The 16,962-nt window shown below is 41.5% G+C and overlaps 1 protein-coding gene across 1 annotated transcript; it reads right to left on the bottom strand.

Moving 5' to 3' along the window:
• Positions 1-2,723: 2,723 nt before the first annotated feature.
• Positions 2,724-15,907, bottom strand: LOC124041804 (myosin-6). Its single transcript, XM_046359841.1, has 39 exons — positions 15,791-15,907; positions 15,646-15,685; positions 15,107-15,319; positions 14,684-14,827; positions 14,159-14,315; positions 14,001-14,028; positions 12,395-12,500; positions 12,212-12,304; positions 12,008-12,071; positions 11,813-11,911; positions 11,609-11,712; positions 11,356-11,494; positions 11,130-11,248; positions 10,862-11,011; positions 10,586-10,756; positions 10,176-10,485; positions 9,975-10,045; positions 9,688-9,893; positions 9,475-9,598; positions 9,147-9,283; positions 8,793-9,048; positions 8,450-8,692; positions 8,189-8,365; positions 7,930-8,075; positions 7,756-7,846; positions 7,265-7,654; positions 7,033-7,159; positions 6,793-6,911; positions 6,494-6,690; positions 6,047-6,230; positions 5,790-5,955; positions 5,573-5,697; positions 5,170-5,478; positions 4,853-5,056; positions 4,447-4,743; positions 4,230-4,334; positions 4,036-4,131; positions 3,804-3,938; positions 2,724-2,838 (listed from the first exon to the last, which is right to left on the bottom strand). Exons 3-39 carry the CDS (start codon positions 15,305-15,307, stop codon positions 2,818-2,820), a joined length of 5,811 nt encoding a protein of 1,936 aa, XP_046215797.1. The 5' UTR covers positions 15,308-15,319; positions 15,646-15,685; positions 15,791-15,907; the 3' UTR covers positions 2,724-2,817.
• Positions 15,908-16,962: the final 1,055 nt, after the last annotated feature.

The following is a 16,962-nucleotide window of genomic DNA, read 5'->3' as shown; positions in this document are numbered from 1 at the left end:
TCATCAGTTGCTGCAACCCGACTCCATTGGCCTTGGGTCTTTAACACAGAGGGGTCCTATTATTAGTTCATTGGCACTCTTGAACAATACCATAAATTACCATGCATTGTCTGTTTAGAGATTGTGTATTTCCATGTTATAATGGCATCAGGCAGAGTTCTGCTGTCGTAAATGTGACAAGCAGAATATGCTTTACATTTATACTTGGGAAAATGTATCTGATCAACATTCCCTTACAAACGTGAAGGCCATTCCATGCAAGCATCCCGGAGTCGCTGTTGACGTTGAGACTGGTGTTTTGCGGGTACTATTTAATGTAGCTGCCAGTTGAGGACTTGAGGCGTGTGTTTCTCAAACTAGACACTCTAATGTACTTGTCCTCCTGCTCAGTTGTGTACCGGCCTCCCACTCTTCTTTATTTTCTGGTTAGTGCCAGTTTGCACTGTTCTGTGAAGGGAGTAGTACACAGCGTTGTACGAAATCTTCAGTTTCCTGGGAATTTCTCACATGGAATAGCCTTCATTTCTCAGAACAAGAATAGACTGACTAGTTTCAGAAGAAGGTCCTATGTTTCTGGCCATTTTGAGCCTGTAATCGAACTCACAAATGCTGATGCCCCAGACACTCAACTAGTCTAAAGAAGGCCAGTTTTATTGCTTCTTTAATCAGAACAGCAGTTTTCAGCTGTGCTAACATAATTGCAAAAGGGTTTTCTAATGATAAATTAGCCTTTCAAAATGATTAACTTGGATTAGCTAACACAACGTGCCATTGGAACCCAGGAGTGATGGTTGATGATAATAGGCCTATGTACGCCTATGTAGATATTCCATAACAAATCTGCAGTTTCCAGCTACTGTAGTCATTCACAACATTAACAATGTCTACACTGTATTTCTGATCAATTTTATGTTATTTTAATGGACAACAAAATAGCCTTTCTTTCAAAAATAATGACATTTCTAAGTGACCCCAAACTTTTGAATGTTAGTGTAGTTATTCTTATATTCTCTTTCTCTATATACTGCAGTGAGGTCATGTGGACAGTCGGAGAGCTCTGACATCTGACACCACAGGAGTTAGCCAGTGTAAGGTGAGAGAAACAGCTTCAGGACCGTGCTCCTGCAGACAATAGCAGGCAAGGTAACAGAAGAGTAGATACAGTACATTCGGAAAGTATTCAGACCCCTTACCACTTTTTTCCACATTTTGTTGTTACAGCCTTATTGTGAAATCGATTAAATAGGTGCATCCTGTTTCCATTGATCATTCTTGAGATGTTTCTACAACTTGATTGGAGTCCACCTGTGGTAAATTCAATTGATTGGACATGATTTGGAAGGGCACACACCTGTCTATATAAGGTCCCACAGTTGACAGTGTATGTCAGAGCAAAAACCAAAGCCATGAGGTCAAAGGAATTGTCGGTAGAACTCCGAGACAGGATTGTGTCGAGATGCAGATCTGGGGAATGGTACAAAACATTTCTGCAGCATTGAAGGTCACCAAGAACACAGTGGCCTCAATCATTGTTAAATGGAAGAAGTTTGGAACCACCAAGACTCGTCCTCGAGCTGGGCGCCCGGCCAAACTGAGCATTCGAGGGAGAAGGGCCTTGGTCAGGGAGATGGTCACTCTGGTCACTCTGACCCCTCTGACCAGATGGTCACTTTGACAAAGCTCCAGAGTTCCTCTGTGGAGATGGAAGAACATTTCCAGAAGGACAACCATCTCTGCAGCACTCCACCAATCAGGCTTTTATGGTAGAGTAGCCAGACGGTAGCCACACCTCAGTAAAAGGCACATGACAGCCCAGGTGCCAAAAGGCACCTAATGGACTCAGACCATGAGAAACAAGATTCTCTGGTCTAATGAAACAAAGATTGAACTCTTTGGCCTGAATGCCAAGCATCACATCTTGAGGAAACCTTGCACCATCCCTACATTGAAGCATGGTGGTGGCAGCATCATGCTGTGGGGTTATTTTTCAGCGGCAGGGAATGGAAGACTAGTAAGGATCGAGGGAAAGATGAACGGAGCAGAGTACAGAGGGATCATTGAAGAAAACCTGCTCCAGAGCGTTCAGGACCTCAGACCAGGGCGAAGGTTCACCTTCCAACAGGACAATGACCCTAAGCACATAGCCAAGACAACGCAAGAGTGACTTCGAGACAAGTCTCTGAATGTCCTTGAGTGGTCCAGCCAGAGCCCGATCGAACATCTCTGGAGAGATCTGAAAATAGCTGTGCTGCGACACTCCCCATCCAAACTGACAGAGCTTGAGAGGATCTGCAGAGAAGAATGGGAGCACCTCCCCAAATACAAGTGTGCCAAGCTTGTAGTGTCATACCCAAGAAGACTTGAGGCTGTAATCGCTGCCAAAGGTGCTTCAACACAGTACTGAGTAAAGGGTCTGAGTACTTATGTTAATGTCATATTTACGTTTTTTATTTTTACTACATTTGCTAAAATGTCTGAGTACTTTCCGAATGCACTGACGAATGTATTGACAAGAGTTTTTTTTGTAAACTGTTGATATTGGTAGTCTCCTTGTTAAAATGTTCTACATTTAACCAAGTGGAGATCAATATGATGACAGATCAATATATGCCGATAATCAGATTGCCAAGCTTTGATGACCATTAATGACAGTAACAATTATTTGAGAGGAGTGAGACTATCACTCACATACTATGAATAAAGACACAGTCAGTAGATGTGAATCTGATTGCAATTTGACTTTATTCTACAGAGTTACTTTAGGGCTTTGGATAGACTTCACCACAGCAGAAGGTTTCAGAGGTCCATATGAGAGCTTCACTCTTCATCGTGCCCTTTCTGTGATGATAAAGAATTGGGGAATAGATCAGAAGATATTGGTAAGCACTGGCCAAGCTTTATGTAGATACAGTGGAAATCTAGACTGTATTCAATCATACCTGCCATAGCAATATAATAGTGTCTTTGTTTTCAAACTACTGCCTATGAACAAACACTTCCTCTTTCTGAAAACGAAAAGTATCTACTTGTGAAGGGAGTCTACCTAGTTGATGGTAATAGTGGGTTTTTAAAGTGCACAAAACTATTCTGTGTTTTCATTTCACAACCGTGATAATACAATTGCAGGTTCAATTAAATGTAAAGTGATGAAAATGTGTCCTAAATCTGAAGTCCTGGATTATTCAATGTAAGGTCCTAGATGTGTCACTTAATACATTTTAAAACACTGATAAATTACCCCGATTGTTATATTTTGTCACTTCGCATAAGTGTAACAGTTGATGAGCCTTCAGCTACATCCTCATTACCTCCTTAATCCAATCACTAACCAATCATTTATGGTTAAACCAAGCCCACGTGTCAAGGGACATAACTTACTGTAACTGTTAGACTGGATGGCTTTGTACTTTTAAAATGCAATTTACTTTTAAAAATTCATAACAGAATACTGTAAACAGTGTAATTTGGAAACACTTTGACTAACCAACTGACCACCAATTCGCCTTAAAAGTCTTATTATGAACAAGTGTTACAAATACAGAATACAAATACTACATGACAAATACAGGCTTTATCTTGACAAAGTCTGATGCACTACGATAATACTGTTATAATAAAATATATTTGAATGCAGGTTTAGTCTGATTTTTTTTGGTCCAATTAGACTTTTTCAGTATTAATGTTTAGGCACTGACAAAACATATTTTTCCTCTTATGATATTGTAATACTAGAATTACAACACTTGTTTTTTAAATTAAATTAAGATATTCAAGAATCAGAAAAGGAACTTAGCCTCACTAACCTTGGAACCAACATCACGGCTCTTGGCACGCAGCTTGTTGACCTGAGATTCAGCGATGTCGGCCCTTTCCTCAGCCTCGTCCAGCTCATGTTGTATTTTGCGGAACTTGCCCAGATGGTTGTTGGCTTGCTCCTCCTATGACATGGAAACACATCAAGCATCACAGCAAAAGCAGAGACCGATACTATCATACAAGCAAAATATCCCCAATATTAGGTAAGTCCACACTTACAGCTTCCTCGGCAGATCTCTTGTAGGCTTTCACTTTCAGTTGCAGCTTATCCACAAGGTCTTGGAGGCGGGTCATATTCTTGCGGTCCTCATCAGTCTGTAAAGACAGAAGCCATAGCGAATAGCAGTCAGTAGATGTAAAGCACACATCTATGCATGCCTGTCATGGTAACAACAATATAAATAAAAGATCACCTGGTAGGTGAGTTCCTTGATACGCCTCTCATATTTACGAATTCCTTTGATTGCATCAGCACCCTTCTTCTGCTCACCCTCGACCTCATTCTCCAGCTCCCTCACCTGTCATGACATAAAAAATAACATCTAGGCTATGTAACAGGGACCATTATTGCTGTTTGCATGTGGCTCTAATGCACAGTATGTACATCTACTGTAAAAAGCATACACTCACCCTGTTCTCCAGCTTCTGAACCTGCTTCTTGCCCCCCTTCATGGCGATTTGTTCAGCCTCATCCAGGCGGTGCTGCAGGTCCTTGATGGTCTGCTCCATGTTCTTCTTCATTCGCTCCAGGTGAGAACTGGTGTCCTGCTCCTTTTTCAACTCCTCCGCCATCATAGCAGCATCAGTAATGGCCTTCTTGGCCTTTTCTTCAGCATTTCTGCACTCCTGGACTGCCTCCTCCACCTCAGTCTGAAGCTGGTTTGTGTCGCTCTCCAGCTTCTTCTTTTGGTTCAGCAGGCTGGTGTTCTACAGATGGAATATGTTTCCACTGTTAAACAGTGGGACAGTCCAGAGGAAATGTACAATACATCAGTAGCATACTATTAATAAGCACCCTAAATAACAACGTTCACACCTGTGAGTGCAGCAGCTGCACCCTCTCACTGATGTCCAGCAGCTCTTGCTCAGCTAGCTTGCGGCCTCTCTCAGTCTGTTCAAGACAGCTTCTTAGCTCCTCCAGCTCTGCCTGCATCAGATTGTTGCGTCTCTCTACAATGGCAATGTTTTCCTTCAGATCATCATTGGAACGAAGAGAGTCATCTAACTGGAGTTGGGCATCCTAGAAGAGAAGACATTTGTATAATGAATTAGTCAATTGCTCATTAAATTTACATTTACATTTGAGTCATTTAGCCAACACTCCTATCCAGATATAGACCAACAATAATTTACCTTCAGATGAGCATGAACACTCTTTAGCTGTTTCTGGGCCTCTGATGCCTGCCTGTTGGATTGGCTGAGCTGGATTTCCATCTCATTGAGGTCTCCCTCCATCTTCTTTTTCAGCCTGAGGGCCTCAGTCCTGCTCCGGCACTCTGCCTCAAGAGAGCTCTGCAGGGTATCAATGGCCCTCTGCAGATTCCTCTTGGACTGCTCCATCTCCTCGTCCTTCTCAGTCAGCTTGCGCTCAATATCAGCCTTTACCTGATTAAACTCTAGCTGGGCTCTCAGAATCTTACCCTCCTCGTGTTCCAGAGAAGCCTGTTAGATCATAATGGTTCAGGTTTATTGTAAAGGCATACAGTATAAGTATGTATAATATATTATGACTTGATTCTGGACAGAGGGAACCTACCTCAGCTTCCTCCAGAGCAGATTGGATCTCACTTTTCTCCTGTTCCAGCTGTTTCCTTATTTTCTCCAGCTCATGGATGCTCTTTCCTCCTTCACCAAGTTGCTCAGTAAGGTCGGAAATCTCCTCTGTGAGGTTAAGGCCATACAGTGGAATTTAGATTGCTGTGTTGACATTAATGAAATATATACCTCCCTGTACTGACAGCTTGACAGCTTACCTTGGAGGTTCTTGTTCTCCCTCTTCATTGTCTCGAGCTGATCCAAAGTTTCCTCATAGGAGTTCTTCAGCTTGAAGAGTTCAGTGCTCAGAGACCTGGCCTCTTTCTGTGAGCTCTCTAGCTCACACTGAGACTCCTCAAACTTCTGCTTCCACTCAGACAGAACCTGTTGGAAGCAATCAAACAAAAATGTCATTTGAAAGAAAGGATCATGAACCTATAATTTAGCATATTTATCTATGGCTTAAAGAGTTTACTTTGTCAAAGTTTCTTTGTTTCTTGTCCAGAGCAGCAGCAGCAGCATTAGACCGTTCCACATCCACCATGAGATCTTCAATCTCATTCTGCAGTCTGTGTTTGGTCTTCTCCAGGGAGGAACACTTGGCGTTCACTGCCTCCACAGCTTCTTCAGCATCCTGCAGACGCTGAGCCAGCTTCTTCCTGGATTAAAGAATAATAAACAGGAGATATTTAGTGCCTGCAGTGACATTTGTTTTGCTTCATAGGTAAATTAACCTTTGATGATACTTCACCTCCCTACTAATAGCTGCGTGGTCAGCTATCAGACAAACTTTTTGTTCGTCTTACATTTTTAGAAGAAACATAACACAAACAGAAAGCCTATCTGCTAGAAGAGAAACAGAGTCTTTCTTTGGAGAACATTTGAGTGAAAGAGTGAATAAATTACTGCCATGATTTCTTACTTGGCTTCCTCCAGCTCCTCAGTCCTCTGAATGGCATCGGTCTCGTACTTTGTTCTCCACTGAGCCACCTCAGAGTTAGCCTTGGACATGCCACGCTGCAGCTCAGCCTTGGCCTCCTGCTCCTCCTCATACTGCTCGCGGAGCAGGTCACCATCATGTCGAGCAGATTGCACTGCATGGGCTAGTGCATTCTTTGCCTGGAGCACAAATATTTTCACATATTTTGTATCATTAGCTAAGGATGACGTGATAGAATACAGTATATTATATAGCTTTGGGTGAACATATTTATCTCTCACCTTTGTTTCCTCCTCCAGTTGTCTTTTGAGGTCCTCAATCTGCTGAGTGTAGGACAGCTTCCCTCTACTTAGCTGAGATACAAGAGAGTCCTTCTCCTCAAGCTGCCTGGAAAGCTCCCCTAGTGAAGTAAATTATGAAATTGTTATGAACAATTCCACTGCCTTGTTCCTCCTCCGTGTGGAGGAAGGCATTGTTTTCTAATATTGACGATCATTTGTCATACGCGATAACAAACTTACCATTCTCTGTCTGCAGCCTAGCTTTACACATGCTGAAGTCATTGATACTGCGCATGCCCTCCTCATACTTTGCCCGATATTCACTCATCTGATCTTCCAAGGTCCTGCATGCCTTCTCTAAATTGGTCTGAAATAAAGTGCATGAGTTAAAGACAAATGTGTTTTTAAATAATCCATCATGCATCACATTTAATGAGAAACATAAAGACCAGATAATGAAATGGGGCCATACCTTGGACTTCACAATATGTTCCATGTTGGAGACAACATCATCAAGTTCAAGCCTGAGCTCGCTCTTCTCCTTCTCCAGTTTCTGCTTCACTCTCTGCAAGTTGTCTATTTGTTCCCCAAGGTCAGCGACACTATCAGCTTGTTTTTTCCTGAGTGTGGCAGCTGTAGCCTCGTGCTGCAGAGTGGCCTCTTCAAGGTCTCTGCGGAGCTTCAGGAACTCATTCTCCCTCTTCTTGTTCATCTCAATCTGGACAGATGTGGCTCCACCAGCCTCCTCCAGCCTCTCACTGATGTCCTCCAGCTCTCTGGCCAAGTCTGCTCTTTGCTTCTCCACCTTGGCTCGGGCAGCTCTTTCTGCCTCGAGCTCTTCCTCCAGCTCCTCAATACGAGCCTAGCGATGGGGGAAAATATTGTAAGATTCTTTTGAGGTGACTTAAGTCAAAGTAATGTGTATTTTCATGGTTACACATCCAATTGCACATGATTCATTACCTGAAGCTCCTTTAGTTTCTTCTGCAGCTGAATGTTAGCTGCTTGCTCATCTTCTATTTTACTGTTCAGCTGGCTGACCTCAAAGTCTTTCCTGTAGCCGAAAGGCATTTTTTTGTTGCAAATTAACAAATATAGGCATGAATGATATAAACTGGGAAAAATGTTTTAACTTACTTCTTAAGACGTTCCTCTAGTTGCTGTTTATCATTCTCCAGGTCCATTAGACTTTCCTGGGTCAACTTCAAGTCTCCCTCAAGCTTCCTCTTGGCTCTTTCAAGATCCATACGGACCTTCTTCTCTTGCTCCAGAGAACCCTCAAGCTGGGGAACATCAACATAAAACTCACTACTGTTTTATCCAGTCAACTTCTGATGGCTACACGAATGCTGTGTTTCTATCCTTTAGTGCTTGCAATACAACATCAAGCACTTACGTCATCAACTTGTTGCTCCAGCTTAGCCTTTGCCTTTGTTAGAGTGTTGACTTTGTCTTCCTCACTCTGCAGGTCGTCCAGTGTTTGCTGGTGAGCCTCCTGGAGAGCTTTCTTCTCCTTGGTCAGCTTGGCAATGATTTCATCCAGAGCTGCCATTTCCTCAGTCAGGTTCTTCACCTGTGAATAGGAAGTGAATGTTGAGCAAACAACAACATAAACACAGTTTGTATTTGTTTTATAAATGTGGTGGTGATCAGTGACCTTGTTCTCTGTGGCGTGCTTCTCCTTCTCCACTTTAGCCAGAGTGAGCTCCAGGTCATCAATGTCCTTCTTTATCTCCGAGCACTCGTCCTCCAGTTTCCTCTTCTTAGCGGTCAGTTCTGCATTCATCTCCTCTTCATCCTCCAGTCTCTCAGTCAGCTCTTTGGATTTAGCTTCCAACTGAATCTTGTGTTTGATCAGTTGTTCACATCTTTCCTCAGCGTCGCAAAGATTATCTTGCTCCTATGTTGAAAGGCTGCATTAGCTTAATGACAAGTATATTTGCAAGGATCACAATTCTGATGCATGTTACTTCATTTATGGGATGATATATTTAACTCACCGCCTGAACTGAAAGCTGCAAGTCATTTTTCTCTTGGAGAAGAGAGACCATTTTCTCCTCTAGTTCCTTCCTGCGAGCCTCAGACTTTGCATAAGCCTCTTTCAGCTTCAAGAACTCTTCCTTCATGTTGGCCATCTCCTTCTCAGACTCAGCAGATTTCAGGAGAGGCTTGATCTTAAAGAATAACTTCATCCAGGGCCAATTCTTGACCCCCATGAAGGCACGTACATTCCATTGGATCACAAGTAATGCATCTCTGTGAACAATTACAAATACAGTTTAGCAGATATTGCATGGAACTACAATGTGAATTCGATATAGACATCGAAGTCATTTGTGACTGTTTATGCTTACCTTCGTTCAACAATCTTCTGGAATTCAGCTCTAGCCAGCAGACCGCGTGCTCTGGACTGGATTCCAGTGATAATGAGGGACAAGCGATCATCTCTCATCTCCTCCAGCTGACCAAGTAGACCAGCCTTGAAGAACACCTTATAGGGATTTCAAGTAGAGCATATCTAAATCCCCTCTCTATATACAGAATGAACCCATACCGTTGAATGAATTAATAACATTTGGGCACTTTCACTTTAGGTAATATTCCATTGGAAGATATATGTATATTTGCTTATTCATCGGAATATATGTATATTGTGCATGATCATCCTTATAAAAGTTATACCTTAGTGTGTCCAAATCTGTATTGAGTGTGATCAATATCCAAAGACCCAAGTAATTTCTCAGCTCCTTTCTTGCTGTCAATAAACTGTCCTTCGGGGATGGCAGCAGGATTCAGGATACGGTATCTATTTGAAGTATTACATAGTCTTGAATATAATACATATTACAAAAGAGGACCTGTTTCCCAATTCCGTTGAACCTATGTATTGTATACCTCTGCTTGAAGTCTCCATACAGGACCCTATTGGGGAAGCCCTTTCTGCAGATCCTGATGCCTTCCAGCACACCGTTACAGCGCAGCTGGTGCATGACCAGAGGATTCTCCATGGCCCCAGGAGTCTTGGTCTCATTGGGGATGATGCAGCGCACAAAGTGAGGGTGAGTGGACCTCAAGTTGGTCATCAGCTTGTTCAGGTTTTCCTGTAGAAGCAATAAAGCCATGCATGTAACTGTAAATGTGAACAAATAGACAGCACCGTTTGATGTGTTTTTCATACTCACCCTGTGCAAGGCAGACACAGTCTGAAAGGATGACCCCTTCTTCTTCTTCCCACTTGCCTTGCTATCATCAGCTGAGAAGTACAATGGATGTAAAATAACGTCTTAAAAATGTACTTTATCTTATTAGGTTTATTTGACTGGGACAATGCCTATTGTCCCAGAACTGGTTTATATATATTTTTTAAATCATCATTTGCATACCTGCATCTGTTCCAGCATAATTCTGGAAGAGCACGGTCAACAATTTGAGGTTAGACTTCTGGAACAGTCCGACCACAGTCTCATTCAGTGGATCCTTGTTCTTTACCAGCCAGTTGAAAATATTGTAGTCCACAGTACCAGCATAGTGAATCAGGGAGAAATGAGCCTCTGGTTTCCCTTTCATAAGCCTGGGCTTCTGGAAGTTGTTGGATTTTCCAAGATGGTTGTCGTAAAGCTTGGATTTAAAGGTAGCATCGCTGGCCTTGGGGAACATGCACTCCTCTTCAAGGATGGACATGATACCCATTGGCTGAGGGGAAGACAAATATGAGCAGTGTGACTGATGACCTGATAACATTTAGATGTGTGTAGGTGCACTTGTCTTATTGAAAAACACAACTATTCCTTACCTTTTCAATAAGGTCAATGCAAGCCTGCAAGTCCATGCCAAAGTCAATGAACTCCCATTCAATTCCCTCTTTCTTGTACTCCTCTTGCTCCAGCACAAACATGTGGTGGTTGAAAAACTGTTGCAGCTTTTCATTGGTGAAGTTGATGCAGAGCTGCTCAAAGGTGTTGTACTGCAGCAGAAAGGTGAACTTAGTTTTACAACTTGTAAAGTATCACTAATAGATTGAGGTAAAAAAAGGGATTCAAGTATCATATTGAATATCACTTCAGCTCACATCAAAGATCTCAAACCCAGCGATGTCCAATACACCAATGAAGTACTGGCGAGGCTGCTTGGTGTCCAAGGATTGGTTGATTCTCACCACCATCCAGAGGAACATCTTTTCATACACTGACTTTGACAGTGCACCAATGGAATAGTTCACCTTTAATGAAATAGAAGAAAAAAACATCATTGTAATGGTTATGAACCTTTCCTGATTGACATTGAGCTCTGAGTTCTTTGTGTTTTCAGATCTTTGTTATACGTTATTTCTGGCTCACCTGTTGGACAGTTTGCCCCTTGGTGACCCACTCGTTCCCTACTTTGACCCTTGGGTGACAGAGGCCCTTGATGAGGTCAGCAGAGTTCAGGCCCATCAGATATGACACTTTGTCAGCATCTTAGGATAAATAAAATTAAATGATACATTTGAATATTTGTTAACGTACTGTCTTTAAGATGTATTATCAACACCGAGGTTCGTTTTCTTAATGAAGTCCCCCTCACCCTCAGTGCCATCAGCCTCTGCCTGCTCCTCGCGCTGTTTCAGCTTGAACTTCATGTTGCCATAGTGCATGATAGCACCAGTCAGCTTGTAAATGCCATTCTTCTCCTCCTGAGTGAAGCCCAGGACATCAAAAGCTTCCTAAATTAGAAAAAGAGAGAGATAGTATGCTACCAGTGCACCAATAAATACATGAAGGTAATCTAGTTCAAACAGATATGGCACCAGATGAACCAACCATCGATATTTACTCACATCGGTGGCACACAACTCATCACCATCGTCGATGGAGGCTACAGTCGTCTCTCCTTGGGAGATGAATTGGTAGTCATAAGGGTTGTTGGTGATGAGCATCATCTCTGAAAAGCAAACAGAAATGTCAGATTTGGGTCAAATCCAGTGAGGTCCGAGCAAGGATATCTTTTAGTTAGTACATGGATGACAGTATTCTTTATTTACCGAGCAACTCTGGTTTCCTTTGGGACAGAATCTGGTAGAAAATGTGATAGTCTCTCTCAGCCTTGAGCTGGAAAGTCACACGGGACTTCTCTAACAGATCTGTAAAAATGCAAGGTGGAAAAGTTCATTGAAGGAAGCAGTTTAACATTATTGTATATATGAGAATAGTTGATAGTTGATTTGAATATTCCTTACAGGTCTCAATGTCTGCGGAGGCTAGCTTTCCACTAGCAGCAAAATGAATTCGGATGAATTTGCCCTGAATAAAAGTTAAAGAGAACCAATCATTCATTTTGGCATGCAATTAACATACATAGTGAGTATATTATGTGCATTGTATCATATGTTGCCTGTTTTCAATGGTAGTGTGATCACAATGGTCTGTGGACAGAAACTTACGAATCTTGAAGAGTTGTCATTTCTAATGGTCTTGGCATTACCAAATGCCTCCAGAGCTGGGTTAGCCTGGATGATTTGATCCTCCAAAGTCCCCTGGAAGTATTCATAGCAGAGCTTTGATTACAGTAATGAAGGGTAAAGTGCCATTAGAGAACATGTTATCTGTTTATTCAACAAGCGAACCTTTTTCTCAGAGGCTGTGTCCTTCTTTCCTCCTACAGCTGCGATACTGGCGTAGTACTGAATGACTCTCTTGGTGTTGACAGTCTTCCCAGCACCAGATTCTCCGCTGAGGATACAAATACAGTATATAACAGTAAAATAGGCTCAAAACAAATGGAAAGTATCTCAAAATGCAAAATTCACACTCAAATGGCCAGGCTTTAGAACTGAACATCGATGCATCATGAAATAAATTAAACTAATAACTTGGTTCAAGGCTGTCTTCTGACTGATTAAAAAAGATTCCAGATAATCAGAATGCTGTACATTTTACATTTATATTTTAGTCATTCAGCAGACGCTCTTATCCAGAGTGATTTACAGCAGTGAGTGCATACATTTTCATACTTTTTTCAGTCTAGTCCCCTGTGGAAATCGAAGCCACAACCCAGGTGTTGCAAGCGCCATGCTCTACCAGCTGAGCCATGCTCTACCAGCTGAGCCATGCTCTACCAGCTGAGCCATGCTCTACCAGCTGAGCCATGCTCTACCAGCTGAGCCATGCTCTACTAGCTGAGCCATGCTCTACCAACTGAGCCATGCTCTACCAGCTGAGCCATGCTCTACCAGCTGAGCCATGCTCTACCAGCTGAGCCATGCTCTACCAACTGAGCCATGCTCTACCAACTGAGCCATGCTCTACCAGCTGAGCCATGCTCTACCAGCTGAGCCATGCCCTACCAGCTGAGCCATGCTCTACCAGCAGAGCCATGCTCTACCAGCAGAGCCATGCTCTACCAGCTGAGCCATGCCCTACCAGCTGAGCCATACTCTACCAGCAGAGCCATGCTCTACCAGCTGAGCCATGCCCTACCAGCTGAGCCATGCTCTACCAGCAGAGCTACACCCCAAAGTGCAACAATTTAGCTCACTATTCCCTCATCCACTAAAAACCAGCCAAACGAAGAAAGAAATATTGTATATTCTTCATTAGTCTACTTTTGATACAATCCCACAAATGTTGCATGTCAACATTCAAGTTTTCAAGATATAATATCACTTAACTCCTGACGCCCAACATCAAACGAGAGCAAGAAGTCCAATGCAAACACAATGTTAGCTCTATGTGCTTTTATTTTCCGTGGATGCTTAATCTCATTGATCTCAGCCAAGTCCTTTTCAATTGGTGAGCTAAGTAAGACCATACCAGCTTTTGTGAAAAGCCATGGCCCGTCATATCACCATTAATATTGCCTCTATCCACCAATACTGGCATGTACTGACTGTTCAACATTAATTTGCCCTCAGCCACCAACCAGGCTTCAATGTTTTTTCAAGTTCCTTCTTATCAGGAATCACAGGATGCCTGTCACTAAATTCAAAGTGCATGCTTTATCCACTGTTAATCAGATGTATCAACACAACACTCCAAATTGAGGTAGTTAAAATAACACAAATATTTACATGTCATTGGTTTGTCAGTGCAATACTTTCCAATGAATCCATCCATTTATCACAGCATACAGCCACGCTTCTATACAGTAGCAACACTTTGATGTCACTGCCAGACAATGTAAGACCTAAAAAATAAACAAATTCAGCTTGATGAAAAGGAGAGAAAACTCACGTGATAAGAATGGATTGGTTCTCCCTGTCTGAAATAGATATAAGGACATGGTCACATATTTTTTTTAGAAAGAATATACTATTATTAGTACCGTAATGTTTGAATATCTTTTGGGTGAAAGTTGAATAAGATATTCTAAGTCATCTTAGTGAGTTTACCTGTCAGCATGTACTGATAGGCGTTATCGGAGATAGAAAAGATGTGAGGAGGAGCTTCACTCCTCTTCTTGCCTCTGTAGGCTGAGACCACCTCCTGGTTATATACTGGCAGCCACTTGTAGGGGTTGACAGTGACACAGAACAGCCCGGAGTAGGTCTGTAGAAACAGGAATGAGTCAAAATAGAAAAACTGAAAGTACATATTTAATAGAGTTTGATCAAATACAGAGTATGATATTAGGCCTACATTTATTATTGTGAATTCTTTGCCTAACTAGATTGTTGTGCAGTTGAAAGGGAAGGGGTCTGAATACTTTCTGAATTCGCTGTATGAGTCTTAAGAATACCTAAAACGTGGCAAATATCAAAACATGTTTTTTTTATGCTTGTTGGGTGTTTGGCCGATAGACTATTCAATTGAATTTTGATTTATTAGAGATAGTACCTCTTCAGGTCAGAATATCTACTTTGTTTCATTCCACAGTTTTAAGAAATGGAGAAAAAATCCAGCATGTGTGAACTCACGTAGATCATCCATGCTGCATAACGCTCTTTGAGGTTGAACAGCACAGCTGGCTCATGAAGGAAGGTAAACATCGCCATGTCTTCAATTTTATCAAACTTTGGCGGGTTCTGAGGGTGGACATCACAGTCCTTCACAGTCACAGTCTGCAAAAAGAAATGATCAGAGTCACAAAAGCAAGTACTGTTGAACTATTTGTCAGTCATTTTAAAACAGTTGTTCACCAACAGTACATGAAAAAGGAGTATTAGATATTTAGATTTCACAATTACATATCTTTGTACAGTAAATGTAACACAAGTGTTTAGATCCAGTAGTTTCTGGTATAATTGTTGTAATATTACATATAAAGTCATGTTTTGTTCAAATATAATTTTATCATCACTAGTTGTCCTGGTTGAGCATCTCTCTCACAGCTTACTAACCTTCCCATTCGCAGTGTCAGCAGTGACTTTGTCACCATCTCTGCTGGTGATGGAAGCCTTCACAAATTCCACTTCGGTGTCAGGCACAAAGCATTCCTTCTTCATGTCGAAGGGACGGGTCTGGGCCTCCAGACGCTCCCTGTCTGACTTCCTCAAGTAAGGGGCTGCGGGCCCGAACTCTGCCATATGAGCGTCTCCCATGATTTACTGTGTCTAGAGAAAGGAGAGGAAATCAATCTCCGTTATTTATTTATTTTTTATTTTAAAAAATGAAAGAGCTATTTGTTGCATGTTTCCATTTATTCCATGTTATATCAGGCATCACTGAAATAACAGAATATAATTTAATAAAATGTTGTAGATTTTTTTAATTCCTTTTGTTCATTGTGAATTACTTTATTTCATTTCCAATTTCCATGTATTCAATTGATTCTAAGGCATTCTTTTTGAAACAGTACGACTTGATTTAAAATAAAACATTTTAACAAAGTTTCATGCAGAATCAATAACACCCTGACATGATGTTAAAATGCCCTTACCACACCAACCCCTTTATGATGACTGATGGAGGTAATGGTTCTGTGGAAACAAAAACACACGTTTTAAACCATATTTACCCTTTCTAGCACCCTTTCACCTTCTTCACACAAAAAGGAAGATTATAGCTCCAGCATCACATCTTACCTTGCAGTAGTATGGTGGCCTATTGTGGTCCAGACCATGTGTCCTCTTTATAAATGAAGCCTCTCTGCCAAATATGGATATGCATCTCAGGGGCCAGGAATGTTATTGTGTCTGTGTTTGGTTGGGGTACAAGGGTGGTGGGGGTTAATGAGTGTCGGAAAGCCATGTACTGTAGAAATCCCCGAGTAGAGGTAGTCTTATCGGTGACGGTGTCCCTGAAGGCTCCATATTAGGTGCTTCGCGGAGTGTTGTTGTTAATCATAAATATATTCAAGCAGCGAGAGGAAGTTAACTCCATCTTTAAATAGTCAAGGGATTTTGTCAGCAATCTCAAAATTCACTCATAAATAGCATAATATGTCGTTTATTTCATGTTAAACAATCTTGCAACAGAAAATCCCTTGTAATCTAACTGGTTTGCTTGCATTGTTGGAATCAATACCATCTCAACTGAAATTCAAAGCTTGAACTGAAAATAGAAAATGTACATGTCAGATAGCAGCTGGGTGGTCTACATTTTCTAACTGCAGAGCAGATCTGGCTTTAATGATGTTACTTAAATTACAATTATAATGTTTCTTTCTAAAGGAAGAAAAAATATATATATATATATTTATCAATATGTTAATTTGTTTTGGAAATAAATGAAGAAATAAGATGAACAGATGCTAGTAATTGTAGGGGAGACTGGGGGCAATTGTAACAGGGGGCAATTGTAACAGGGGGCAATTGTAACAGGGGGCAATTGTAACACCTTTGAATTTCTCCAACAGAAACAATCTATAGTGATGAAATGCACACTGTGCATGCCCATTTATGTTCTGTTCCTGCTTAACAAGTTATAGCCAAATACATCTCACTATTTCTTTTTGTTTTTTAGGGGTGAAAGTAGTTTTTTTTCACCGGCTGTATTTTTCTTATACTGTCCTGCGCAACAATGTCCAATAATTCAACCGAGCATAATTATCATCACTAAACATTGACATGAGTGACGTGTCACTACTGTTGTCTCTTGCTAGTCACACGAGGTTTTGTCATGGCTGCTCGGTTGGGGGCAATTGTAACACAGTGTTAAAATGTCCCTGAGCCAAGCAGCCAAATGATGAAAACAAGGGATTTTAACTTAAAGAATGTATGAATTATACTTTAATTATTGAAATACTATCTTTAAA

The sequence above is a fragment of the Oncorhynchus gorbuscha genome, linkage group LG08 (genome assembly GCF_021184085.1).
Source record: "Oncorhynchus gorbuscha isolate QuinsamMale2020 ecotype Even-year linkage group LG08, OgorEven_v1.0, whole genome shotgun sequence".
NCBI lineage: Eukaryota > Metazoa > Chordata > Actinopteri > Salmoniformes > Salmonidae > Oncorhynchus > Oncorhynchus gorbuscha.
Note: the sequence above shows the minus strand (reverse complement) of the source record. Positions and strands in the feature narration are given on the sequence as shown.